Source organism: Oryctolagus cuniculus, chromosome 6 (genome assembly GCF_051225735.1).
Source record: "Oryctolagus cuniculus isolate XC-2025 breed Fujian yellow rabbit chromosome 6, ASM5122573v1, whole genome shotgun sequence".
NCBI classification, from domain to species: domain Eukaryota; kingdom Metazoa; phylum Chordata; class Mammalia; order Lagomorpha; family Leporidae; genus Oryctolagus; species Oryctolagus cuniculus.
Window position 1 is genome coordinate 93266387 of NC_142872.1, and position 26851 is coordinate 93293237.

Below are 26851 nucleotides of genomic sequence, written 5' to 3' on the forward strand. Positions count from 1 at the left end.
TTACTGCCTTCCCAGATGTATTAGCAGGAAGCTAGACCAGAACCAGCGCAGCCAAGACTCTAACTGGCACTCTTATATGGGATGCCGTATACAAGGATGCTGACATCACAAGTGGCTTAATCTGTTGCTCCACAATGTATGTGTTAATGAAATATTTTCTCTGCTTTAAAATGGGAAAGCTAAATATTACCCCCAGGAAATGATATTACCTTCCTAAGCTCATATCATGAATTACTGGCAGTGTTAAGTAATCAACAAGGTGGTTAATTAATTGAGATTGACTTCTCTATGTATGTATATATATATTTATACATACACACCAAATTGAGAAAAATTTTAAATGTTTAAGAGCTTTATAAGGTTGAATAATAGGGCCGGCACCGCGGCTCACTAGGCTAATCCATTGCCTTGCGGCGCCAGCACACACCGGGTTCTAGTCCCAGTCGGGGCGCCGGATTCTGTCCCGGTTGCCCCTCTTCCAGGTCAGCTCTCTGTGCTATGGCCCAGGAGTGCAGTGGAGGATGGCCCAGGTCCTTGGGTCCTGCATCCGCATGGGAAGATCAGGAGAAACACCTGGCTCCTGGCTTCAGATCAGCGTGATGTGCCGGCCGTGGTGGCCATTGGAGGGCAATGGCAAAGGAAGACCTTTCTCTGTCTCTTTCTCTCTCACTGTCCACTCTGCCTGTAACAAAAAAAAAAAAAAAAAAGTTGAATAATAGTGTCTTAGATACTTTGAAATTTACATGGTCTTTTTTTAAGGGAAATGGTTTACTGGGGAAGCCCGACAGATCAGAGAGAAAGGGTGAAGAAGGAAAAAGAGGGAAGAGAGTGTAAGAGAGAGAGCGTGTGTGAGCAAGAGTGCGAGTGCCATGTGTTCAAGAACAGGTCCTCTCAAAACTTTGCTGTGGGGGGGTGGGCAGGGAAGTAGGAGCAGTGAATCCCATTAGGGTGGGGGTGGAGCTGACACTGGTGGTTGGGCAGTGGGGCTTAGGACTGAAGCCTGTGGGTTAGTGCCTAAGATGGCTAGTGAGGCATAGATCACGCCACATAGACTGTGACATTTTACTAACATTTTTCCCTTTTGTTTTTTGTAAAGCAAGAGTTGTATGGGATTACATTAGCCCCAAAAGTCCAGGAGGCCTAGAGGGACGATGATCTGTCTTTAGAGCTACTTCCTGTTGACATGGGGCGATGAGCTACTCTCTGCTGGCATGGGGAGATGTCTCAAGCTGCCGTCTCCTGAGTGGGGAACCGAGTATATCCCTGTAGCATCATTTGGTTGACTGCCTGGTTGGTGAAGGGCTTGGTTCGTTCCATTATCACCTCCTGTAAACACTTAGACACTGTAGTATAAAAGACAGGGGTGAGAATAGCAACGAATGATCCTAAGAGTAGTATTAACCAAGTAATGAGAGGATTTCATAGAGGAGAGGAAATGAGGGGGGCTCTCTGGACCCTTGTGGAGACTGTTTGATGGCTGTGGTTTAAAGCTGATCTCAACAAGGACGGGAGAAAGGCCACTGATTTTTTGCGGGTAGAGGGGGTTTGTCTGTAGAGAAATTCTGAACAATCATAAGACATTAAGTGAGAGGACCATCTATATACACAGGTAGGGAGTAGAGCCCCAAGTGGGCTAGATGGCTAGATCCAGAACAAAGGATAGAGTCATTATTGGAGAACCTGAGAAAGCTGCTGTCTAAACATGAGTAAGTTTTCTGATTTTGCTAATAGAACCTGAGAGAAGGGGCCTGATAATAATCAGGTGGGCTTTAAGGCCTTGCCAATTATAAGGCCCAGAACTATCTATCTCTTCACATGGGGCACATCGTAAGGGAGGTGTGAACCTCCTTGGGGAGAGCATCTATAGGATCTTTTAAACAGTCATCCTATTCTTTTTTATTCATTAACCTAAGATTATAAGTTACTATATTACCTTAGTATATTTTACTTTAATGTTAATGAGTAAAAGAAGCTTTTAGCATTAAAAATGGCTGTTTTCTAATTTATGTGATAAGTTTAGCACTTTCATTCAACTTAAATGTTGGTATTTGCTAGTTTGTAATTAATAGCCATTTAACACAATTTAAAAAAAAAAAAAGATTTATTTATTTGAAAGAGTTACACAGATAGAGAAGCAGAGAGAAAGAGAAGTCTTCTATTTACTGGTTTACTCCCCAATCTGCCGCAACGGCCAGAGCTGAGCTGATCTGAAGCCAGGATCCAGGAACTTCCTCTGGGTCTCCCACACGGGTGTAGGGACCCAGGGACTTGGGCCATCTTCCACTGCTTTCTCAGTCCATAACAGAGAGCTGGATTGGAAGTGGAGCAGCCAGGTCTTGAGCTGGCGCCCATATGGGATGCCGGCACTGCAGGTGGCAGCTTTTTCCTGCTATTCCACAGTGCTGGCCCCCAATTTTTTTTTTTAATTTATTTTTTAAGGAACACAAATTTCATAAGTACAACTTTATTATTCCCACTGTATCAGCCCTCCCACCCACACTCCCACCCCTCGTCCTTCTCTCTCTTCCCTTGCCAGTCCCATTCTCCATTAAGATTAATACAATTCTGAAATAACACTGTAACACTGTGAATTTAGAATGTGTATTAGCCAAATAGATGAAGTGCTTTTTTTTTTTTTTTTTTTTTTTTTAATTTATTTATTTGAGAGGCAGAGTTATGGTGGGGGCGGGGTGGGGAGAAAGAGGTCAGTCTTTCATCCACTGGTTCACTTCTCAAATAGTCGCAACAGCTAGGGCTAGGCTAGGCCAAAGCCAGGAGTCAGGCAGGTCTCCCACATGGGTGCAGGGGCCCAAGGACTTGGGCCATCTTCCACTGCTTTCCCAGGCTATTAGCAGAGAGCTGGATTGGAAGAGGAGCAGCTGGGAAATGAACTGGTGCCCATATGGGATGCTGGTACCTCAGGCAGAGGCAGCCTACTAGGCACAGTGCCACCTCCATCTTTTTTTTTTTTTTTAATTATTTTATTCATTTGAAAGGCAGAGAGAGAAAAAGAGAGAGAGGTGTGTTCCATCTGCTGGCTCACTCCCCACATGGCCATAACAGATGGAGCTGGGCTGATTTGAAGCCAGGAGCCAGGATATTCTTCCAGGTCTCCCATGCGGGTGCAGGGGCCCAAGGACTTAGACCATTTCTTACTGCTTTCCCAGGCCATAGCAGAGAGCTGGATCGGAAGTGCGGCAGCAGGGACTTAAACCGGTGCCTGTATGGGATGCTGGCACTGCAGGCAGCTTTACTCGCTGTGCCATAGTGCTGGCCCCAGATCAAGTGCTTTCTTAATGTAGAACAGTCTTCTAACAAGTATGCATATGCTTAGTGTGGAAGACATATATAAGGGGAAATTACTTATTAGAACGTTAAGTTACTTAGTTTGGCATTACTTTTTATTTTTGTGAGTACCATTTTAACATTTTTCCCACTTTAAAAGATGGGATTGACAGTAGAAAGCAGGCATTAAAATAAATATAAAAATTGGAAAAGAGCTGAAAACAGTGAGAAAAATTGTGACCCAGAGTTAGAATCTTGGAGTTTTTCAACTTCTGTAACGATAGTATTCCTAATAGCAAATTGATTCACAAGAGAGGAATTCTTGATATGAAAGCAGTGTAAACTACCATTATTATAAGTTAGATGATTTAAGTAAAGAGAAACTGAATTATTCCTCTCTGGGAGCTGTATCAATATAGGACCAACAGGTGGTATGTATTTTTATAGTATTATGATTGATAGTTAAATATTACAAATTTCTTTCTGAAATAGTTTGATTCTGTGGCTTATTAGGAAAAAAAGTTTTTCATTTTTAAGTTGTTCATTCACATTTAAATTAGCTGAAAATATAAAAATATTTTATAATTTTCCTTTTTTGAAGATTAATGTGTTAATTTCTAGCATAAACTTTGCCATTCAGTTCTCTGACATTAAGATTTTTACCTAATTGACTGGGGTATTGGACCATGTCTTAAAGTCACTAGAGAGGGAAAAACATCTTTTTTCCATTTAGCCTAACTTTTTTTTTTTTAACAGGAACTGGTAAAACTATTTTGTAATTATTTCACTTTCTCAGTCATATCCGATTTGCATGTCAAAGGAAACAAATTATTTTGTGAATCCTTTGTATTATAAAACCCATTGGGGCCGGCGCCGCGGCTCACTAGGCTAATCCTCCACCTAGCGGCGCCGGCACACCGGGTTTTAGTCCCAGTTGGGGTGCCAGATTCTGTCCCGGTTGCCCCTCTTCCAGGCCAGCTCTCTGCTGTGGCCAGGGAGTGCAGTGGAGGATGGCCCAAGTGCTTGGGCCCTGCACCCGCTTGGGAGACCAGGAGAAGCACCTGGCTCCTGCCTTCGGATCAGCGAGGTTCGCCGGCCGCATGTGCCGGCCATGGTGGCCATTGGAGGGTGAACCAACGACAAAAGGAAGACCTTTCTCTCTGTCTCTCTTTCTCTCACTGTCCACTCTGCCTGTCAAAAAAAAAAAAAAAAACCATTGGGTTGAGGTGTGGTAAGTGAACTCACATATTCAAAACTGAGCAATGTTTAGATGGATTACTTCTAGATCACATCGATAGGCTTAAACTGGTATTGACTCTAAAACCACAGTTAAAGAGAAAGGACTCAAATGTTTAGGGATTGTTAAAATAGGTATTAACCAATAAACTTGTCTATAGTGTGTAATAATGGGATGTAAGTATCTTTTATGGAGTATGGCCTTCTTTCTTTTATTTTTTATTATTTTTTAAAATTTATTTGACAGGTAGAGTTATAGACAGAGAGAGAGAGAGGTCTTCCCTCCGTTGGCTCACTCCCCAAATGGCCACCATGGCCATCGCTGTGCCGATCTGAAGCTAGGAGCCAGGTGCCTCCTCCTGGTCTCCCATGCGGGTGCCGGGACCCAAGCACCTGGGCCATCCTCCACTGCACTTCCAGGCCACAGCAGAGAGCTGGACTGAAAGAGGAGCAACCGGGACTAGAACCTGGCGCCCATTTGGGATGCTGGTGCTACAGGCGGAGGATTAACCAAGTCAGCCACGGCGCCGGCCCCTGGCCTTAACTTCTTAAATCCTACTTAGAAGTAGATTAGAAAATAAGAAAATTGACATCTTGATGTCAAAATTCAGCAGCAAAGAATTGTTTTCCAAATTTTATAAAACCATTAAAGGCTAATGTTTGATGCTCCCCATCCCATGGCAAGTTGATGGGAAATAATAGGAAGAGCACTATGTCCCTGAATATGTACATTTTCAATATTGAATCCAATGGTCTGAGACTTTCTTGTGTTTTCCATTCTTAGAGCCTTGAGCAAACTAAACAAATGCTCTATTTCTTATAATTGACTCATTTTTTATTTGTTTATAGCCAAATAGCGTTTAGGGCTCAGCATAGGATGGGAACTCCAGATTGTTTACATAGGAGGGGTTAGGGCACACATTGTATGGATTGCTCAGGAGACTCATTTTGATGATATATTACAGAGAAAGCCCATACCTTTAAAAAATTTTTGTTTTGAAATATTTGTAGATTCACATGTATTTGAGACAGATAATTCAGAGAGACCTAGTATACTCAATACTTACCGTGTTAACATATTTTAAAATTATAGTACAACATCACAGCCAGGATGTTCACATTGGTGTAGTCCACCTATCTTACTTAGATTTCTGTATCTTGTACTTATTTTTATGTGTGTGGCTGTGCATGTGTATGTGACTTAATGTTATTTTGTCACATGTTTAGGTTCCTGGGTCCACTATCACAGTTTCATGAAACTTTTTATTGAAAGAGTAAATAAAAAAATAACAACAAAAAGGATTTCCCAGATACAAACTGTACCTTAACTGAACTTCTGGAATTTGATTAACATCGGATTGTTCCTAGATGTTTAATGAGTGTATAATCTCAGATAATATCATCTTTGTTACCTCTAATAGAGAAGGGATTGAAGAGACAAATAGCAATAGTAAAACCATTGCTGACTCAGCAGTTCCTTTCTTCATGGAGGGCTCATTTGCTTCAATAGACGTTTCTTTTTTTTTTTTTTTTTTAACTTTTACTTAATGAATATAAATTTCCAAAGTACAGAATATGGATTACAATGGCTTCCCCCCCATAACGTCCCTCCAACCCGCAACCCTCCCCTTATCCACTCCCTCTCCCCTTCCATTCACATCAAGATTCATTTTCGATTCTCTTTATATACAGAAGATCAGTTTAGCATACATTAAGTAAAGATTTCAACAGTTTGCTCCCACACAGAAACATAAAGTGAAAAATACTGTTTGTGTACTAGTTATAGAATTAAATCTCAATGTACAGCACACTAAGGACAAAGATCCTACATGAGGAGTAAGTGCACAGTGACTCCTGTTGTTGACTTAACAAATTGACACTCTTGTTTATGGCATCAGTAATCACCCTAGGTTCTTGTCATGAGCTGCCAAGGCTATGGAAGCCCCCTGAGTTCACTGACTCTGATCATATTTAGATAAGGCCATGGTCAAAGTGGAAGTTCTCTCCTCCCTTCAGAGAAAGGTACCTCCTTTTTTGATGACCCATTCTTTCCACTGGGATCTCACTGTGTAGATCTTTCATTTAGGTTTTTTTTTTTTCCCCCCAGAGTGTCTTGGCTTTCCATGCCTGAAATACTCTCATGGGCATTTCAGCCGGATCCGCATGCCTTAAGGGCTGATTCTGAGGCCAGAGTGCTGTTTAGGACATTTGCCATTCTATGGGTCTGCTGTGTATGATCAGCCCTCACTCTGACTGTTGATGAGCAGCTTAATATGTTATCCCTCTTATTATTTTTTTTTGTTTGTTCTACTTAATACTTTTGGTTGAATACTGTAATCAATACACAGTTCTTCTTAAGTGCTGAAACTTAACTGAAAAGTGATCACTGTTAAATACAAGAGTGGGAATAAGAGAGGGAAGAGATGTGCAATTCGGGACATCCTCAAGCTGACTTACCTCAAATGATAGAGTTAGAAACATACCAGGGAATTCGAATTCAATCCCATCGAGGTGGCATGTACCAATGCCATCTCACTAGTCCCAGTGATCAATTTCTGTTCACAATTGATCGTAATGATAGGACTAAGAACCAAAGGGATCACATAAACCAGACTAGTGTCTGCAAATACTAGCTGATAGAATAAAAAAGGGAGAGAACGATCCAATAGACGTTTCTAAAATAAACTGTAAATCCACTATTAAAGTTGTTAAGATGAACAGGGATGTTTAGGAGTATTTACATGACACATTTATTAGAAATATAAAAGCAAATTTAGTAAATGGAGGAAATTATGAAATGTAACTTTATAATTGTAAAATATAAAACTATAAAGATAATATAAAATTATAGAGACATTTTTTATAGAGAATGAGGTGGCTAACTTTCCAAACCATAATTTGGTTTTATAACTGAAGTTCCCTTCAAAATTTGTCTTTTGGGTTTTTTTTGGTCTTAGGTTAGTAACTTTCAAAAAGTGTTTATGGAATCTTTATATGTAAATAGTAGTTCTTCCTTAATTTAATAAAGGTAAGCATAATTATGTTGGCCATTTCATAAAACTGAATATGATAGCTGAAGTTTTTTTTTTAATATTGTGATGTGTAGTTTTGCTTTTCTTAGGCCTCTTAGACATCTTCTTAGTCTTGATTTTATTGTAATTATCAGTGACAAGGGACCTTTATAATCTTGTTAGTGAATTTTTTTTCTCAGTGGAAAATACACCTTAGAATATCTTTCATATAGGCTCTTAATTAGGAAACCTGTAATTTTACTGTCAATTTTAGACCTTAATAATATACATAAAATAATTCTCAAAATTTTTAAAATTTAGAGTGAACTTTGAAAAATAACATTTTGGGTTTATGGTGCTTGCTTTATTAACTTATCTATATATACCAAAGAGCCTGGAAAACATGTTTTAGTGTGCATATTTTGAGTACAGCTATAGAAAGAAAAACTATTATTGTTAATCCAAATATTGTCATCAGTCAACCTAACTGAACATGCAGCAAGTTACAAGCTCTTGGGTAAATTTTAGAACAATTTTTTGTCTGTAAGTGGCTTTTACTTCTGGGATTTTTTTTTTTTTTTTGGACAGGCAGAATTAGACAGTGAGAGAGAGAGAGAAAGGTCTTCCTTTCGTTGGTTCACCCTTCAAATGGCCGCTACGGCCGGCGCGCTGTGCTGATCTGAAGCCAGGAGCTAGGTGTTTCCTCCTGGTCTCCCATGTGGGTGCAGGGCCCAAGGACCTGGGCCATCCTCCACTGCCCTCCCAGGCCACAGCGGAGAGCTGGACTGGAAGAGGAGCAACCAGGACAGAATCCGGTGCCCCAACTGGGACTAGAACCCGGTGTGCCGGCGCCGCAGGTGGAGGATTAGCCTAGTGATTTGTGGCGCCGGCCCTTCTGGGGTCTTAAGTTATGCTTGTAAAAATGTAAAATTTGAATGTCTCCCTTTTTAAAATTTTCATTGATATAAATACCTGTTTACCACATCAGCAAATTTGCTTTGTGTGTTGTGTCATAGGTAGATTCTCAAGATCATTCCGAGGGTTGGCAATTTACTAGAAGGACTCAGAGGACTGTGTGTAGTTGTAGTTATGGCTATAGTTTATTACAGTGGAAGAATCCAAAGCAAAATCAGCAAAAGAAAAGATATGTGGGTAGCCAGCGCCGCGGCTCAATAGGCTAATCCTCCGCCTGCAGCACCGCACCCTGGGTTCTAGTCCCGGTCAGGGCGCCGGATTCTGTCCCGGTTGCCCCTCTTCCAGGCCAGCTCTCTGCTATGGCCCGGGAGGGCAGTGGAGGATGGCCCAAGTGCTTGGGCCCTGCACCCGCTTGGGAGACCAGGAGAAGCACCTGGCTCCTGCCTTCGGATCAGCGTGGTTCGCCGGCCGCATGTGCCGGCCATGGTGGCCATTGGAGGGTGAACCAACGGCAAAAGGAAGACCTTTCTCTCTGTCTCTCTTTCTCTCACTGTCCACTCTGCCTGTCAACAAATCAAAACAAAGCAAAACAAAAAAGATACATGGGGCCATGGGATGGTGAGCCTCAAATATTAGCCTTTAATGGTTTTATAAAATTTGGAAAACAATTCTTTGCTGCTGAATTTTGACATCAAGATATCAATTTTCTAATCTACTTATAAATATGATTTAAAAAGTTAAGATACAAAGTCCTAAGCAAACCAGCACAATCTTTCAAGAGTCCTCCCCCAGTGAAATCATACAGGAGATAAAATTCCTCCAGCATTGAATTTTGACAACATGGAAAAATATTGTCTGTAGGGAAGCTCACTTGAGACTTAGTGCCCAGAGTTTTTTGGGGGTGCTGATCATATACGAGAATTCTAGACTCTCCAAAGGAAAGCAGATGTTCAACATAATTCAACATAAATTGTATTGTTTGCACAAACAGTATAGACACAAAGATCCACTCTTACCCATTCCTCTTACCCATTCTGGAAATGGTGGGAACCCTTTCAAAATGTGTTCCTAGGCACTACGCAAATATCAACTTAAGCAGACCTTTTAAAGACAGGCAGTCTCAGCCTGCTCTGTTAACTCTTCTGTATATATGGATGTGTATGGATAGAAGATAAACTAAATCCGCTTGTCTGACGTTGTTAATTACACATTTTTCTGTGTGTATATGCCTTATTTGAAATGCAGGTTAAAAAGAAAGTGGGGTGGGGAGAGAGAGAGCAATCTTCCATCTGCTGGTTCACTTCCCAAATGGCCACAACGGCCAGGGCTGGACCAGGCCAAAGCCAGGAGCCAAAAGCTTCATCCGAGTCTTGTGGGTGGCAGGGCTCTAAGCACTTGGACCATCTTCTTGTGCTTTCTTAGACACATTAGCAGGGAACTGAATCAGGAGTGGAGCAGCTGGGACTCTAATTGCACTCATATGGAATGTGGGCATCGCAGGCAGTGGCTCAGTTTGCTATGTCACACTGCCAGTGCAGTTAATTACAAGTTTGAATTTGAGTTTATATTGACTTGCTTTAATAAGTGAAATAGAAAACGACACCGAAGTGATATCACTTTTTTAAAAAATATATATTTATTTATTTGAGAGAGAGAGGTCTTCTGCCCATTAGTTCACTTCCCAAATGGCCAGGTTGAAGCCTGGAACCAAGAGCTTCATCTGGGTCTCCCACATAGGTGGCAGGGGCCTAAACACTTGGGCCATCTTCTGTTGCTTTTCCCAGGACATTAGCTGGATTGGTCTTAAGAGCATCTGGGACACAAACTGATGCCAGTGTGAGATGCTGGCGTCACAGTTGGTGGCTTTCATGACACCAGCCTCTGTTGTGTAACTTTAAAAGGGAGATTTGAATGCATAGATTTTAGGTAAGTTAAAATTAGCTGCTTTTTGATAAATTGAAATACACTGGAAATTCTTTTTAAAAGAGCTTATATAGGGGCCGGCGCCGTGGCACAGTAGGCTAAGCTTCCACCTGTGGCACCAGCATCCCATATGGGTGCCAGTTCATGTCCCGGCTGCTCCTCTTCCAATCTAGCTGTCTGCTATGGGCTGGGAAAGCAGTAGAAGATGGCTCAGGTACTTCGGCTGCTGCACCTGCATGGGAGATCCAGAATTTCCTGGCTCCGGATCGGCTTAGCTCTGGCTGTTATGGCCATTTGGGGAGAGAACCAAAGGATGGAAGACCTTTCTGTTTTTCTCCCTCTCTCTGTCTGTAACTCTGCCTCTCAAATAAATAGATAAATAAAATCTTTTTTTTTTTTTAAAAAAAGGGCTTATACAGGGCTTTATTTTAGGTATGGATTTCACATGTCATGACAAGTTGTCATTATGAGGATTAAAATCCAAATAGTTTTTTCTTCACAGATTATACTGACAGTGACCTATATGATGGAAACAAATGAAGAAATTTATGTACTTTTTCTGAGTGAAAAATTCCTTTTCTTATAGAGCTAAAAATCGTCACTTTTGTTAATTTGACAACGAAATTCACCTGAAATATTCAGCAGTGCTTTAACAACTGTATTTTTTTCCAATAGCCTCCTTGTGAGAAAGACAATATAGTTTGTTAATAACCATGTAAAAAAATTTGACTCAAATGCTGAGTTTCGTGGATGTTAATAAATGCTGGAGTAGAAATCATGTTGGTTTCTCTTGTGGGAAATTAAAATAAAAAAAAGTCAATGTTTGCCAAATGGAAAAAAAAGACTAACTGTAATGAAACATTTTGATGATTATTTTCTAAAAAATGTTTTTCACGAAAAAATGAAGTTCTAATTGTTTATGACCTTGTGAGTAAAGTGAACAAATTTCTACCGATGTATCAGCCTACTTGTTTATAAGGTTTCCCATTCATCTGTTGATAACATTTATTCTTTGTTGTGATTTAGCAAATATTGTGGCTTGTTATATTTGATTTAATTTAGTGGCAAGGCTGCTGGTATATATTAAGTTAAAAATGTTGATACATACAGTGAAATAATTGCCAGAGTCCATGAATTTTTATTTAAAAAAATAATCTCATTTTGAATTTTGGCTATATTCTTTGTGAGTACAGGAGATGATGACTGTATACCCTGTGCTCAAAATAGTCCTTGGCATATAGTAGGTGCTCAATTATTCACTTACTGAATGATAAGTATATTATCTTATCCTCCCTTTAAAATATGTTTAAAACTTGTAATTTTGAAATTAAATAATTTTCAGAAGTTATTGAAGTAATTTAAAATAACCTCCTTATAGAGATGACTGTTAAATCTAAAATTTTTTATTGTCTGGTAACCAGCAAGTCACATTTGAAGCAAGTTTAATTAATTTTTGAATGTGTTCATGGTCAAATCTGATTATATTACTTTTTTCCATTTAATGTTTTTGATATCAAATGTTAAAATCCCAAAGAGATATAATAAGGTACCCTGTGTGGGGTCATGCTCTATAAGCTAATGTGTTTTTAAGGATGCACAGGAACAGACAAGGAAATGTGCCTCCTATGGATTATGATGGTGATGTCACAGAACAGTTAAATATACGAATTTCATCTGCTGGAAATAAAAGGTATGGTATGTCTCATAAATTCTGCACCTGCCTAAAACTGGCTTACTGAAAAAAAAAAAAAAGGTATGGTATATTAACAGCTTTCCTTATTAGTGAGAAAGGAGATAAAGGGAAAGAAAGGTGAGGAGATAGGTAGTGGTAAATCAAAATTTACAATACCTCACAGCTTTCTTTTGAAGGCAAAATTTGTTGGTTATAAGGTGTGCTAAAGTGTTCTTAGAAAGTCCCTATTATAAAGTAGATAAATGTTTGAAATATCAAAAGGAGAAACAGGCATATAATTTAATGGACTGTAAATCAGTTAAAATATCTTGGGGTCATGATGATGTACCTTGATTAGAAATAAATAAAAAATGACCTGTGATATGATTTTTTTTCAAAACTTTTACTTTCAGCTTATTGAATAGGTAATTTTTATGATTATTTGTAAAATTAGTGCTCATATGTATTTCTGTTAAAAATAAACTATATGTACTTTATTTGGATGTTCTCTTCCTTTTCATAGTTTTTATCATTTGGTAGCTTTCCCATTTCAGAATAAACAGTTCTGAATCTATAGTATATAATGACGATAATATTGTCATGTGTCAAGAAAGGTATCTTTTTTTCTTTGAAAACATGTAATATATAAATAGTACTTTAAAAGAAGATAATTTGTTTTTGGGTTTTAATTAAGTTTTTTTCTGAGAGTTTCCTGTTTTTCCTCATTTCTATATTCCATGAAAAGTGGTTTTCAGAATTGGTTTTCTTTGTCAAATGTGTTCATAGGTCACGCTGTCTCCTTTTTTAGGACTTATTTATGTGTACTTAAATTCATTTCCCTTACTGGGGTGATGACTCACCTGAAAAGGAATTTTATTTGAGAGCTGATAGAGCCTGAAGCAGGTTGAAGAAAAAGAGCATTTATTTTATTTTTTTATTTTTTATTTTTTTTTTTTATCTTTTATTTAATGAATATAAATTTCCAAAGTACGTCTCATGGGTTACAATGGCTTTCCCCCCCATACCGTCCCTCCCACCCACCACCCTCCCCTTTCCCACTCCCTCCCCCCTTCCATTCACATCAAGATTCATTTTCGATTATCTTAGTATACAGAAGATCAGCTTAGTATACCTTAAGTAAGGATTTCACCAGTTTGTTCCCACACAGAAACATAAAGTGAAAAATAATAGATGATTTTTTTTTAAATGATGATGAAATCAGATCAGACCTATTGTCATGTTTAATCCCAGTGGGAGTCAAGTTGGGAATTGATAGTTTCTTTCTTTTTTTTTTTTTTTTAACAGAAGATCAGTTTAGTGTACATTAAGTAAAGATTTCAATCGTTTGCACCCCCATAGAAACACAAAGTGAAATATACTGTTTGAGTACTCGTTATAGCATTAAGCCTCAGTGTACAGCACATTAAGGACAGAGATCCTACATGGGGAGTAAGTGCACAGTGACTCCTGTTGTTGACTTTACAAATTGACACTCCTGTTTATGGCATCAGTAATCTCCCTATGCACCAGTCATGAGTTTCCAAGGCTATGGAAGCCCCTTGAGTTCTCCGACTCTTATCTTGTTTAGACAAGGTCATAGTCAAAGTGGAGGTTCTCTCCTCCCTTCAGAGAAAGGCACCTCCCTCTTTGAAGACCTGTTCTTTCCACTGGGATCTCACTCACAGAGATCTTTTTGCCAGAGTGTCTTGGCTTTCCATGCCTGAAATACTCTCATGGGCTTTTCAGCCAGATCCGAGTGCCTTTAGGGCTGATTCTGAGGCCAGAGTGCTATTTAGGACATCCGCCATTCTATGAGTCTGCTGAGTATCTCACTTCCCATGTTGGATCACTCTCCCCTTTATTTATTCTATCGGTTAGTGTTAGCAGATACTAGACTTGTTTATGTGCTCCCTTTGACTCTTAGTCCTTTCATTATGATCAATTGTGAACTGAAATTGATCACTTGGAATAGTGAGATGGCATTGGCACATGCCACCTTGATGGGATTGAATTGGAATCCCCTAGTATGTTTTCAACTCTACCAATTGGGGCAAGTCAGCCCGAGCATGCCCCAAATTATACATCTCTTCCCTCTCTTATTCCCACTTTTATGTTTAACAGGGATCACATTTCAGTTAATTTTCAACACTTAAGAATAACTGTGTGATAATTACAGAATTAAACCAGTCATATTAAGTAGAACAGAGAAAAAAAAAATACTATGAGGGATAATGTATTAAGTTGTCCATTAGCAGTCAGGGCTATGCTGATCAAGTCACCATTTCTCATAGTGTCCATTTCACTTCAGGAGGTTTCCTTTTTGGTGTTCAGTCAGTTGTCACCGATCAGGGAGAACATATGGTATTTGTCCCTTTGGGACTGGCTTACTTCACTCAGCATGATGTGTTCCAGATTCCTCCATTTTGTTGCAAATGACTGGATTTCGTTGTTTCTTACTGCGGTATAGTATTCTAAAGAATACATATCCCATAGTTTCTTTATCCAGTCTACCATTGATGGGCATTTAGGTTGGTTCCAGGTCTTGGCTATTGTGAATTGTGCTGCAATAAACATTAGGGTGCAGACCGCTTTTTTCTTTATCAATTTAAACTCCTTTGGGTAAATTCCAAGGAGTGGGATGGCTGGGTCGAACGGTAGGGTTATATTCAGGTTTCTGAGGAATCTCCAGACTGATTTCCATAGTGGCTTGACCAGTTTGCATTCCCACCAACAGTGGGTTAGTGTCCCTTTTTCCCCACATCCTCGCCAGCATCTGTTGTTGGTAGATTTCTGTATGTGAGCCATTCTAACCGGGGTGAGGTGAAACCTCATTGTGCTTTTGATTTGCATTTCCCTGATTGCTAGTGACCTTGAACATTTTTTCATGTGCCTGTTGGCCATTTGGATTTCCTCTTTTGAAAAATGTCTATTGAAGTCCTTGGCCCATCTCTTAAGTGGGTTGTTGGTTTTGTTTTTGTGGAGTTTCTTGATCTCTTTGTAGATTCTGGTTATTAACCCTTTATCTGTTGCATAGTTTGCAAATATTTTTTCCCATTCTGTTGGTTGTCTCTTCACTCTCCTGACTGTTTCTTTTGCAGTACAGAAACTTCTCAATTTGATGCAATCCCAATAGTTGATTTTGGCTTTGACTGTCTGTGCCTCCCGGGTCTTTTCCAGAAATTCTTTGCCTGTGCCAATATCTTGAAGGGTTTTTCCAATGTTCTCTAATAACTTAATGGTGTCAGGACGTAGATTTAGGTCTTTAATCCACGTTGAGTGGATTTTTGTGTAAGGTGTAAGGTAGGGGTCTTGCTTCATGCTTCTGCACGTGGAAATCCAGTTTTCCCAGCACCATTTATTGAATAGACTGTCCTTGCAAAAGAGCATTTATTTTAATTATTTATTTATTTGAAAAGCAGAATGAGAGAGACAAATATACATAGGCACTCACACGTATCTCCTATCTGCTGCTTGGCTTCCCACTTGCTGCAACAGTTGGAACTGGTCCAGACTGAAGCTGGGAGCCAGGGACTCCATCTGGGCCTTCCATTTGGGTTTTAGGGACTGGGTTTCTGAACCATTATCTGTGGCTTCCCAGGTACATTAGCAGGAAGCTTAATCAGAAGTGAAGGTGGAACTTGATCTCAGGCACTGTGTTATGGGATTTGGCTGTTCCAAGCAGCTGCTTAACCCACTTAATGCCTGCCTTGAAAAAAGCCTTTATATTTGTAGTCTTGAATACATTGGAATCTCAGTGTATAAAAGAGATAGAATGTCATGATTTTACCTTCCTGTTAAAAATTTATAAATATTATAGTGTCCATAGAAATTTGAGAAGACAACAACTCAAATTACATTTTACTATATAAGTTTTTGCTTCTTACAAATGATCTGGATTTTAATTCTTTCTTTTTCTTTGGTTTTAGTGCCCAAGATAATGCACCATCCAAATCTGCTAATCGAGACATCTGTAGTCCTTTTGCAGGGATGCTCTTTGGTGTGTATGAAACTTGATTAGATTTTGACAGTGTTTTGTTTTAAAAATATTTTATTAGATTTTTGCTGAATGTTTTGTAAAAGGCTTTTAGTGAGACTGAGTTGTAATTAATACTTATTGATTGCTTACTTTTTAAAAGTTTTTTTAAAAGTTATTTTATTTGAAAGTCAGACAGAGGGACAGAGACTGATCTTCCATCCACTGGTTCATTTTCCAAATTCCTACAATAACTAGGGCTGAGCCAGGCAAAAGCCAGGAATTCAATCTGGGTCTCCCAAGTGGGTGGCAGGGACTCAAGTATGTGAACCATTACTTTGCTGCCTCCCAGGTTGCACATTAATAGGAAGTTGAATCAGAAATGGAGTCACTGGGATTCAAACCAGGCACTCCAATATGAGTTGTGGATGTCCCAAGCACTATCCCAAATACTTGTCCCTGAAGTGCTGGCTTTATGTTAGCCATTGTGCTAAGCATTTTAGCATATGTTATATATATTCTATGTAAAAATCCAAAGCTAAATAGTTGATTTAGTGATGTGCTTTCTGTAAATAAGTGAAATATTAGGTCTCAGTAATAAACTTTATTTTTAAAAATTTTTTTAAAGAGTTATTTATTTGAAAGAGTTACAGAGAGGGAGAAGGAGAGTCTGAGAGGAGAGGTCTCCCATCCACTGGTTCATTTCCCAAATGGCCTTAATGGTTGGGACTGGGCCAGGCTGAAACTAGGAGCCAGGAACTTCTTCTAAGTCTCCTACATGGGTGGAAGGGACCCAAGCACTTGAACCAGTCTCCTCTGCTTTTCCTAGGCCATTAGCAGGGAGCTTGTTGGGAAGTGTAGCACCCTGGACACGAACCAGCTCCCAATGGGACACCAGCATTGTGGGCTTTACCTGCTGCGCTGCAATGCTGGCCGCACAATAAACTTTTAATTTCATGTTTTATTAGTACTTGTTGTAATGTGGCTATATCATATATTGTGTTATATATGATAGCTTTTTCTTTTTTTATTTCTTTAGCTAATACAAAATTACCTTTTAGTTTAGTTCAGTTTCTTTGAACGAAGCTATTTTTTCTTCTGTTGTTTGCATGTATTTCCTTTTTTTAAATTATTTAATTCTGTTTTTCGTGAACTGTTAAAAAATGGAACATATGTGGCAGAGGCCTTGAGCTATCTTCTGCTGCTTTCCCAGATACATTAGCAGGGAACTGGGTTGGAAGTAGAGCCACTAGGACTCAAACTGACACTCTTATGTGGGGGATGCATGTTCAAGTGGCTTTTCAACCTTCTGCGCCACTACACTGGCCCCTCTGCCTTTTTTCTAACAGTAATAAACCTTTGCTTTGTGTTTTACTTTGTATGAGTGCAGTATGCTGAATCCAAGCTAGTTTTCTGCCTTTCAAGAGGACATTAAGGTTTTTACCTTATATGAGATAAATATCCAGAAACTGGGCATGTTTTGTGCTTGAATGCCACAGAAGGGTCTGTTGTAGGTTTCTTTTCTTTTTTTTTTTTTTTTTTTTGACAGGCAGAGTGGACAGTGAGAGAAAGAGAGACAGAGAGAAAGGTCTTCTTTTACCGTTGCTTCACCCTCCAATGGCCGCTGTGGCCGGTGCACCGCGCTGATCTGAAGCCAGGAGCCAGGCACTTCTCCTGGTCTCCCATGCAGGTGCAGGGCCTAAGGACTTGGGCCATCCTCCACTGCACTCCCGGGCTACAGTGGAGAGCTGGCCTGGAAGAGGGGCAACTGGGACAGAATCCAGCGCCCCGACTGGGACTAGAACCTGGTGTGCCGGCGCCGCTAGGCGGAGGATTAACCTAGTGAGCCGCGGCGCCGGCCTATTGTAGGTTTCTTGTATCACCCTATCTCACTGTTTCTTGTATCACCCTATCTCACTGTTTCTTGTGAGCATTTGGTGGAGGTTAGCACATGTATTCAGATTCCTCTTCTGTGAGACTTACAAGTTCTTTTTTTTTTTTTTTTTTTTGATAGGCAGAGTGGACAGTGAGAGAGACAGAGAGAAAGGTCTTCCTTTTGCCGTTGGTTCACCTTCCAATGGCTGGCACACCATACCGATCCAGAGGCAGGAGCCAGGTGCTTCTCCTGGTCCCGTGGGGTGCAGGGCCCAAGCACTTGGGCCATGCTCCACTGCACTCCCGGGCTTCTTTTTTCCTCATATTTCTATTTCCTTTTTAAAAATTGATTTATTTTTGTATTTATTTGAGAAGCAGATAAACAGAGAAAGAGACAGGCAGAGATAAAGATAGGGAAAGCTTGCATCTGTTGATTCATTCCCCAAATGTTGCAACAGCTGGAACGGGGCATGGCTAAATCCAAGAGCTGGGAATGCAGTCAAGGTCTCCCAGATGGGTGGCAGGAACATTGTCACTGCCTCCCAGGATTTGCAGTAGCAGGAAGCTGGAGTCAGGAGTCGAGCCAGAACTTGAACCCAGTCACTCTGATATGGGGTACTGGTTGGGACATGTGGGGTCTTGGTGTCCCTACCAGCATTTTAACCACTAGGTAGGATACCTGTTCCTTATGTGTCCTATTTTTGCTTAAGTACTTGGGTGTAGGTATACTAGCTATTTTAACATTCTTATTTATTCCATCATCATTCATGTGCTTTTTCTTTTTAGTAACTTTCTACCTGCTATGATTTACTCATTGTATTACTTTTCTATTGCTTTATTACAAACTGCCATAAACCTAGTGGTTCAAAACACCCCATATTATCAAGATTAATTAATTGAAAAGACAGAGTGACAGAGATCTTCCAGAGATACTCCATTTTCTGGTTCACTCTCTAAATGCTCAGAGCAGCAAGGTCCTGGTTAGGCTAAATCTAGGAGTGAGGAACTCCACCCTAGTGTCTCACATGGGTAGCACAGGCCCAAGTATTGGGCTGTTTCCCGCTGCCTTGTGAGGTGCATTTTTAGAGAGTTGGATCTGAAGAGGTGTAGCCAAGACTCAAAGGGTCACTCTGGTATGGGATGTTGCCATTGCAAGCAGTGACTTAACCTGCTGTGTCACAATACTAGTTCCCTCCATATTTATCATCGACCATTTCTATGGGTAAAGAATCTGTGTGTGATTTAGTTGAGTCCTTTGCTGACAGTCTCAAAAGGCTTTTACTTGAGGTGTCATCCAGACAGTTTTTTTGGAGGCTTGAGTATGGAAGAAACTGCTTCCAAGCTCATTCAGGTTGCTGGCAGAATTCTTTTTGTTTTTTTTTTTTTTGGAAAACTGTTATTTAATAAATATAAATTTCGAAAGTACAACTTGAGGATTATAGTGGTTTTTCTTCCCATAACCACCCTCCTACCCACAAACCATCCCATCTCCTACTCCCTCTCCCATCCCATTCTTCATTAAGATTCATTTTTAATTATCTTTATATACAAAAGATCAACTCTATACTGAATAAAGTTTTCAACAGTTTGCACCCACAGACACACAAAGTTTAAAGTATTGTTTGAGGACTAGTTTTACTGTTAATTCTCATAGTACAATACATTAAGGACAGAGGTCCTACATGGGGAGCAAGTGCACAGTGACTCCTGTTGTTGATTTAACAATTGACACTCTTATTTATGACGTCAGTAATCACCCAAGGCTCTTTTCATGAGCTGCCAACGCTATGGAAGACTCTTGAGTTCACAGACTCTGACCTTAATTAGAAAAGACCATAATAAAAATGGAAGTTCTCTCCTCCCTTCAGAGAAAGGTACCTGGCCCGTTCTTTCCATTGGGATCTCACAGAGATTTTTTTCATTTAGGTCGTTTTTTGCCACAGTGTCTTGGCTTTCCATGCCTGAGAAATTCTCATGGGCTTTTTAGCCAGATCTGATTGCCTTAAGGGCTTATTCTGAGGCCAGAGTGCTGTTTAGGGCATTTGCCATTCTCTGAGTCTACTGTGTATCCCGCTTCCCATGTTGGATTGTTCTCTCCTTTTTAATTATATCACTGGTCTTATTGATGTGATCCCTTTGACACTTAATGCTATCTTTGTGATCAATTATGAACTTAAACTGATCACTTTAGTAAGATGGCATTGGTACCTGGCAGAATTCATTTATTTGTGCCTCTGTAATTAAGGGCCCTGACTTTTTACTGGATGCTGTCTGGAAGCTACCCACAATTCCTAGAGGCTGTTTGCCATTCTCTACCATGTAGGCTTTCTCATCTGTCTGCTTGCTTTTTAGTGCCTGCAAAGAGATTCTCCAGAATCAGAGATTCTCCAAAATCCTTCTTCTAGGGGCTTTCACCTGATACTAGTAGACCTACCTAATATAATCTCCCTTTTGATGACTTCAAACTAACTTTACATGGTACCTTAATTATATCTGCAGTGTTTTCCATATTTTAATGTATAGAAGCAAGTCACAAGTCCCAGTCACACTCAAGAAAAGGGGGTTATACAGGGAATGAACACCAGGAGGTAGGGCTCATATATATGATTTCAAAATAATTTTTGCATTACAATTATCTCATCTTTTAATTTTACTTTTCCATGAACTTTGTAAAGTACCCTTGTAGGAGCCATCTTTGAATTTTGCCAACTATAGTCACATTTTGTTACTAGTAACTAATTTTGTCTTTTTGCATCTTATTTTTAAACTTACTTAGGGACATCTAGAATAGCCTCAATTCTAGGGAATAGTTCAGCCTCACTGCTGCAGGATTATTGACCTTTTCTGGACTTCTTCCTGAAAATCCTGGCGATCACAGAGAACTCTATATATTAGCTGGTTGGAGCTTGAATTTCTCTCCTTTGAGTTTTGTGAATTGTTCAGTTTTTATTTCCTGTTTAGTTTCCTGAATGGATTTTCCTCTGTGAATGCACTGACTAGTACACAGCTAAGTTTGAAGGGATCCCCTTGTGGATTTCTGGAATTCTTTTTATGCTTCCTTAACTTCTAACCATTTTAGCCTTGCTGAATTTTGACCTCTGTCTGTTCAATTTAGGATAGTTTTCTGGCTTTCTTTGGGTTCTCTTTCCTTTTACCCTGTAAATTGCAGTATCCAAAAAAGTTATCTTGCTCACTTTTTTAGATTTTAATGATGGAATGTTAAGTCTTGTGCTTGTTACTCCATCAAGGTCAGAAGTGGCATGGAGATAGCTACATTGATTGTAAAAATACTATTTATATAATTCATGTTGCCTTTATTCTTACTGGACCAGCTTTTACCCATTGGTGGTTGGGAGACCAGTTAAGGCAGTGGAGAAAATACTCTCAGTTGCATTTTGATAACTTGTGTTTTATATACTGTTTCAAATTGTATAAATCTGGATTGAGTTTATTTTGTGATATTAATACATACAATAATATCTCTGCATTTTAAGTAAGAAAATATGAACAAAGTTACAGTGAAATTTTGGGCTCATCAGGCCCTTAACAGAAAATGAAGTGTAGCAGTTAAATTTGAGATATTCATTTTGCATGGACTTGTTAAACTTAAGGAGTTTCTAGAAGATGTTAGTAGAGATACTATGCAGACTATTAGAAATAAAATTATGGAGATTAGAATATTCTATTAAAGTTTCTTAGAGATTTGGAAATTACTTATCTATTTTGTGTTCGGTGCATGGTAGATACTCCTAAATTATGAAATTAATTGAAGAGACACTGTTATATGTGATTTTCTCCTTCTATATTTCTTGTAACTTTAGTAATTCCTCTTTGATATAGTAAAAAATGGAGTTTCAGAGCTGGCATTGTGGCACAGCAGGTTAAGCTGCCACTTGCAGTGATGGCTTTCCATATGAGTGCTAGTTCAGAAGTGCTGGCTGCTCCACTTCCTATCCAGTTCCCTGCTTGTGTACCTACAAAAGCTGCAGAAGATGGCCAAAGTCCTGGGTCCTGACACCCAGGTGGGAGACCTGGATTGAATTCCATGCTCCTGGCTTTGGCTTAGCCCAGCCCTGGCCCCTGCGGTCATTTTGAGAGTGAACCAGAGGATGGAAGATCTTTCTTTGTCTCTCTCTCTCTGCCTTTCAAATAAATAAAATAGATCTTTTTAACAAATAGATTACCTTTTTTACTTGAATTTCTAGTTTCATGTCATACTCAAGAATTAAGGCTGCTTTTTTGTTTTGTTTTACGTAGGAGGTGAAGATAGAGAAGTTATTCAGAGAAGGAAAGAAAAATATAGACTGGAGCTATTGGAACAAATGGCTGAACAACAGAAGAACAAGAGACGGTAATGAAAGGTTTGCAGTCACCAGACGTGTTTGAACTTTAAAATATGCTTATGTAAAATAACATGATGATAAAATAAGTGTGTTTCCTTTTTTCCTTCATACTATTTGTTGAACTCTACTTAGTGTAGGGTTAATCTTATGAGTATAAAGTAAACTGAAAATAGATCTTTGTAAAAATTAAGAGTGGGAGTAGGAGAGGGTGGAGGAGGGGAGAGAGCATGGGCAGGAGAGAGTGTAAGGTGGGATATCACTATGTTCATAAAACTGTATATATGAAATATAGGAAATTTGTATACCTTAAAATTTTTTTTAACTTTTATTTAATGAATATAAACTTCCAACGTACAGCTCATGGATTACAATGGCTTTTTCCCCCCCATAAATTCCCTCCCACCTGCAGCCCTCCCATCTCCCACTCCTTCTCCCCTTCTAGTCACATCAAGATTCATTTTCAATTCTCTTTATATACAGAAGATCAATTTAGCATATATTAAGTAAAGCTATCAACAGTTTGCACCCACACAGAACACAAAGTGAAAAATACTGTTTCAGTACAGGTTATAGCATTAAATCATGATGTAGAGCACATTAAGGACAGAGATCCTACATGAGGAGTAAGTGCACAGTGACTCCTGTTGTTGACTTAACAAATTGACACTCTTGTTTATGGCGTCAGTAATCACCCTAGGTTCTTGTCATGAGTTGCCAAGGCTATGGAAGCCTTTTGAGTTCTCCGACTCTGATCAAATTTAGGCAAGGTCATAGTCAAAGTGGAAGTTCTCTCCTCCTTTCAGAGAAAGGTACCTCCTTCTTTGATGACCTGTTCTTTCCACTGGATCTCACTCGCAGAGATCTTTCATTTAGGTAATTTATTTATTTTATTTATTTGTTTGTTTATTTTTGCCACAGTGTCTTGGCTTTCTATGCCTAAAATACTCTCATGGGCTTTTCAGCCGGATCTGAATGCCTTAAGGGCTGATTCTGAGGCCAGAGTGCTGTTTAGGACATCTGCCATTCTGTGAGTCTGCTATGTATCCTGCTTCCTGTGTTGGATCATTCTCTCCCTTTTTGATTCTGTCAGTCAGTATTGGCAGACACTAGTCTTGTTTATGTGATCCCTTTGACTCTTAGTCCTATCATTATGATCAATTGTGAACAGAAATTGATCACTTGGACTAGTGAGATGGCATTAGTACATGCCACCTTGATGAGATTGAGTTGGAATCCTGTGGCACATTTGGGACAAGTCCAATTGAGCATGTCCCAAATTGTACATCTCTTCCCTCTCTTATTCCCACGCTTATATTTAACAGGAATCACTTTTCAGTTTAGTTTCAACACTTAAGAATAATTGTGTATTAATTACAGAGTTCAATCAATAGTATTAAGTAGAACCAAAAAAATACTAAAAGAGATAAAGTATTAAGTTGTTCATCAACAGTCAGGGCAAGGGCTAATCAAGTCACCGTTTCTCATAGTGTTCATTTCACTTCAACAGGTTTCCTTTTTGGTGCTCAGTTAGTTGTCACCGATGAGAGAGAACATATGATATTTGTCCCTTTGGGACTGGCTTTTTTCACTCAGCATGATGCATGATGTTTTCCAGATTCCTCCATTTTGTTGCAAATGACCAGATTTCAGTTTCTTTTTTTTTTTTTTTTTACTGCTGCATAGTATTCTATAGAGTACATATCCCATAATTTCTTTATCCAGTCTACTGTTGATGGGCATTTAGGTTGATTCCAGGTCTTAGCTATTGTGAATTGAGCTGCAATAAACATTAAGGTGCAGACCACTTTTTTGTTTGCCAATTTAATTTCCTCTGGGTAAATTCTAAGGAGTGGGATGGCTGGGTTGAATGGTAGGGTTATATTCAGGTTTCTGAGGAATCTCCAGACTGACTTCCATAGTGGCTTAACCAGTTTGCATTCCCACTAACAGTGGGTTAGTGTCCCTTTTTCCTCACATCCTTGCCAGCATCTGTTGTTGATAGATTTCTGAATGTGAGCCATTCTAACTGGGGTGAGGTGAAACCTCATTGTGGTTTTGATTTGCATTTCCCTGATTGCTAGTGATCCTGAACATTTTTTCATGTGTCTGTTGGTCATTTGGATTTCCTCTTTTAAAAAATATCTATTAAGGTCCTTGGCCCATCTCTTAAGTGAGTTGTTTGTTTTGTTGTGTGGAGTTTCTTGATCTCTTTGTAGATTCTGGTTATCAACCGTTTATCTGTTGCATAGTTTGCAAATATTTTTTCTCATTCTGTCAGTTGCTTCTTCACTTTCCTCACTGTTTCTTTTGCAGTACAGAAACTTCTCAATTTGATGCAATCCCAATAGTTAATTTTGGCTTTGACTGCCTGTGCTTCAGGGGTCTTTTCCAAGAAGTGTTTGCCTGTGCCAATATCTTGCAGGGTTTCTCCAATGTTCTCTAATAATTTGATGGTGTTGGGTCGTGGATTTATGTCTTTAATCCATGTTGAGTGAATTTTTGTGTAAGGTGTAAGGTAGGGGTCTTGCTTCATGCTTCTGCACGGGAAATCCAGTTTTCCCAGCACCATTTATTGAATAGACTGTCCTTGCTCCAGGAATTGGTTTTAGATCCTTGATCAAATATAAGTTCACTGTAGATGTTTGGGTTGCTTTCTGGTGTTTCTATTCTGTTCCATTGGTCTATCCATCTATTTCTGTACCAGTACCAAGCTGTTTTGATTATAATTGCCCTGTAGTATGTCCTGAAATCTGGTATTGTGATACCTCAGGCTTTGTTTTTGTTGTACAAGATTGCTTTAGCTATTCGAGGTCTCCTGTGTCTCCATATGAATTTCAGCCTTATTTTTTCCAGATCTGAGAAGAATGTCTTTGGTATTTTGATTGGTATCGCATTGAATCTATAAATGGCTTTTGGGAGAATGGACATTTTGATGATGTTGATTCTTCCAATCCATGAGCATGGAAGATTTTTCCATTTTTTGGTATCCTCTTCTATTTCTTTCTTTAAGATTTTGTAATTCTCATCGTAGAGATCTTGAACGTCCTTGGTTAAGTTTATTCCAAGGTATTTGATTGTTTTTGTGGCTATTGTGAATGGGATTGATCTTAGAAGTTCTTTCTCAGCTGTGGCATTGCCTGTGTATACCAAGGCTGTTGATTTTTGTGCATTGATTTTATATCCTGCTACTTTGCCAAACTCTTCTATTAGTTCCAATAGTCTCTTAGTAGAGTTATTTGGGTCCCCTAAATAATCATATTATTTGTAAAGAGGGATAGTTTGACTTCTTCCTTCTTGATTTGTATTCCTTTGATTTCTTTTTCTTGCCTGATGGCTCTGGCTAAAACTTCCAGAACTATGTTCAATAGCAGCGGTGAGAGTGGGCATCCCTGTCTGGTACCAGATCTAAGTTGAAATGCTTCCAGCTTTTCCCCATTCAACAGGATGCTGGCCGTGGGTTTTTCATAAATTGCTTTGATTGTATTGAGGAATGTTCCTTCTATACCCAGTTTGCTTAGAGTTTTCACCATGAAAGGGTTGTTGAAATTTAGCAAATGCTTTCTCTGCATCTATTGAGATAATCATATCAGTTTTCTTCTGCAGTTTGTTAATGTGGTCTATCACATTGATTGATTTGTGAACATTGAACCATCCCTGCGTACCAGGGATAAATCCCACTTGGTCTGGGTGGATGATCTTTCTGATGTGTTGTTGTTTTCTATTGGCGAGAATTTTATTGAGGATTTTTGCGTCTATGTCCATTAGGGATATTGGTCTGTAATTCTCTTTCAGTGCTGCATCTTTCTCCGGCTTAGGGATTAAGGTGATGGTGGCTTCATAGAAAGAATTTGGGAGGATTCCCTTTTTTGATTGTTCTGAAGAGTTTGAGAAGAATTGGAGTTAGTTCTTTAAATGTCTTGTAGAATTCAGCAGTGAATGCATCTGGTCCTGGGCTTTTCTGTGTTGGGAGGGCTTTTATTACTGTTTAAATTTCTGTCTCAGTTATGGGTCTGTTTAGGTTTTCTACGTCTTCCTGGTTCAATTTAAGTAGGTTGCATGTGTCCAGGAATCTATCCATTTCTGATAGATTTCCCTGTTTGCTGGCATACAAGTCCTTGTAGTAATTTCTCATGATTCTTTTTATTTCTGTGGTGTCTGTTGTTGCATTTCCTTTTTCATCTCTGATTTTATTGATTTGGGTCTTGTCTTTTTTTAGTTAGTTGGGCCATTGGGGTGTCAATTTTGTTTATTTTTTCAAAAAACCAGCTCCTTGTTTGGCTGATTTTTTGTAATTTTTTGTGGATTCAATCCTGTTGATTTTTTCTCTGATTTTAATTATTTCTCTTCTCCTGCTAGATTTGGGTCTGGTTTGCTGCAGATTTTCTAGATCCTTGAGATGAATTGAAAGCTCATTTATTTGGTGCCTTTCCAATTTCTTGATGTAGGCACCTATTGCTATAAACTTTCCTCTCAACACTGCTTTTGTCGTATCCCATACGTTTTGATATGTTGTGTTGCTATCCTCATTTCCAGAAAGTTTTTGATTTCTCTTGATTTCTTCTATGACCCATTGTTCATTCAGGAGCATGTGTTTGCATACTCTCTAGGGATTCCTGAG

General features: G+C 39.2%; 1 protein-coding gene across 50 annotated transcripts in view; it reads left to right on the plus strand.

Annotated features, from left to right (window-relative positions):
* The window catches only part of CSPP1 (centrosome and spindle pole associated protein 1), a 140637-nt gene that overhangs the window by 39169 nt on the left and 74617 nt on the right, over positions 1 to 26851 (plus strand). For 29 of the 50 annotated variants that reach the window (XR_016236506.1, XR_011389120.2, XR_016236507.1 and 26 more), the window contains 3 exons: positions 11962 to 12060; positions 15969 to 16039; positions 22148 to 22241. Coding sequence is in view for 45 of the 50 variants with exons in the window: in XM_089336318.1 (XP_089192444.1) it covers positions 11962 to 12060; positions 15969 to 16039; positions 22148 to 22241 (264 nt within the window). In the remaining 5 variants the exon portion in view is untranslated. Of the gene's footprint in view, positions 1 to 11961; positions 12061 to 15968; positions 16040 to 22147; positions 22252 to 26851 lie in introns of all 50 variants that reach the window. The other 21 variants (XM_070075120.2, XM_089336334.1, XM_070075124.2 and 18 more) reach the window with 3 other exon arrangements.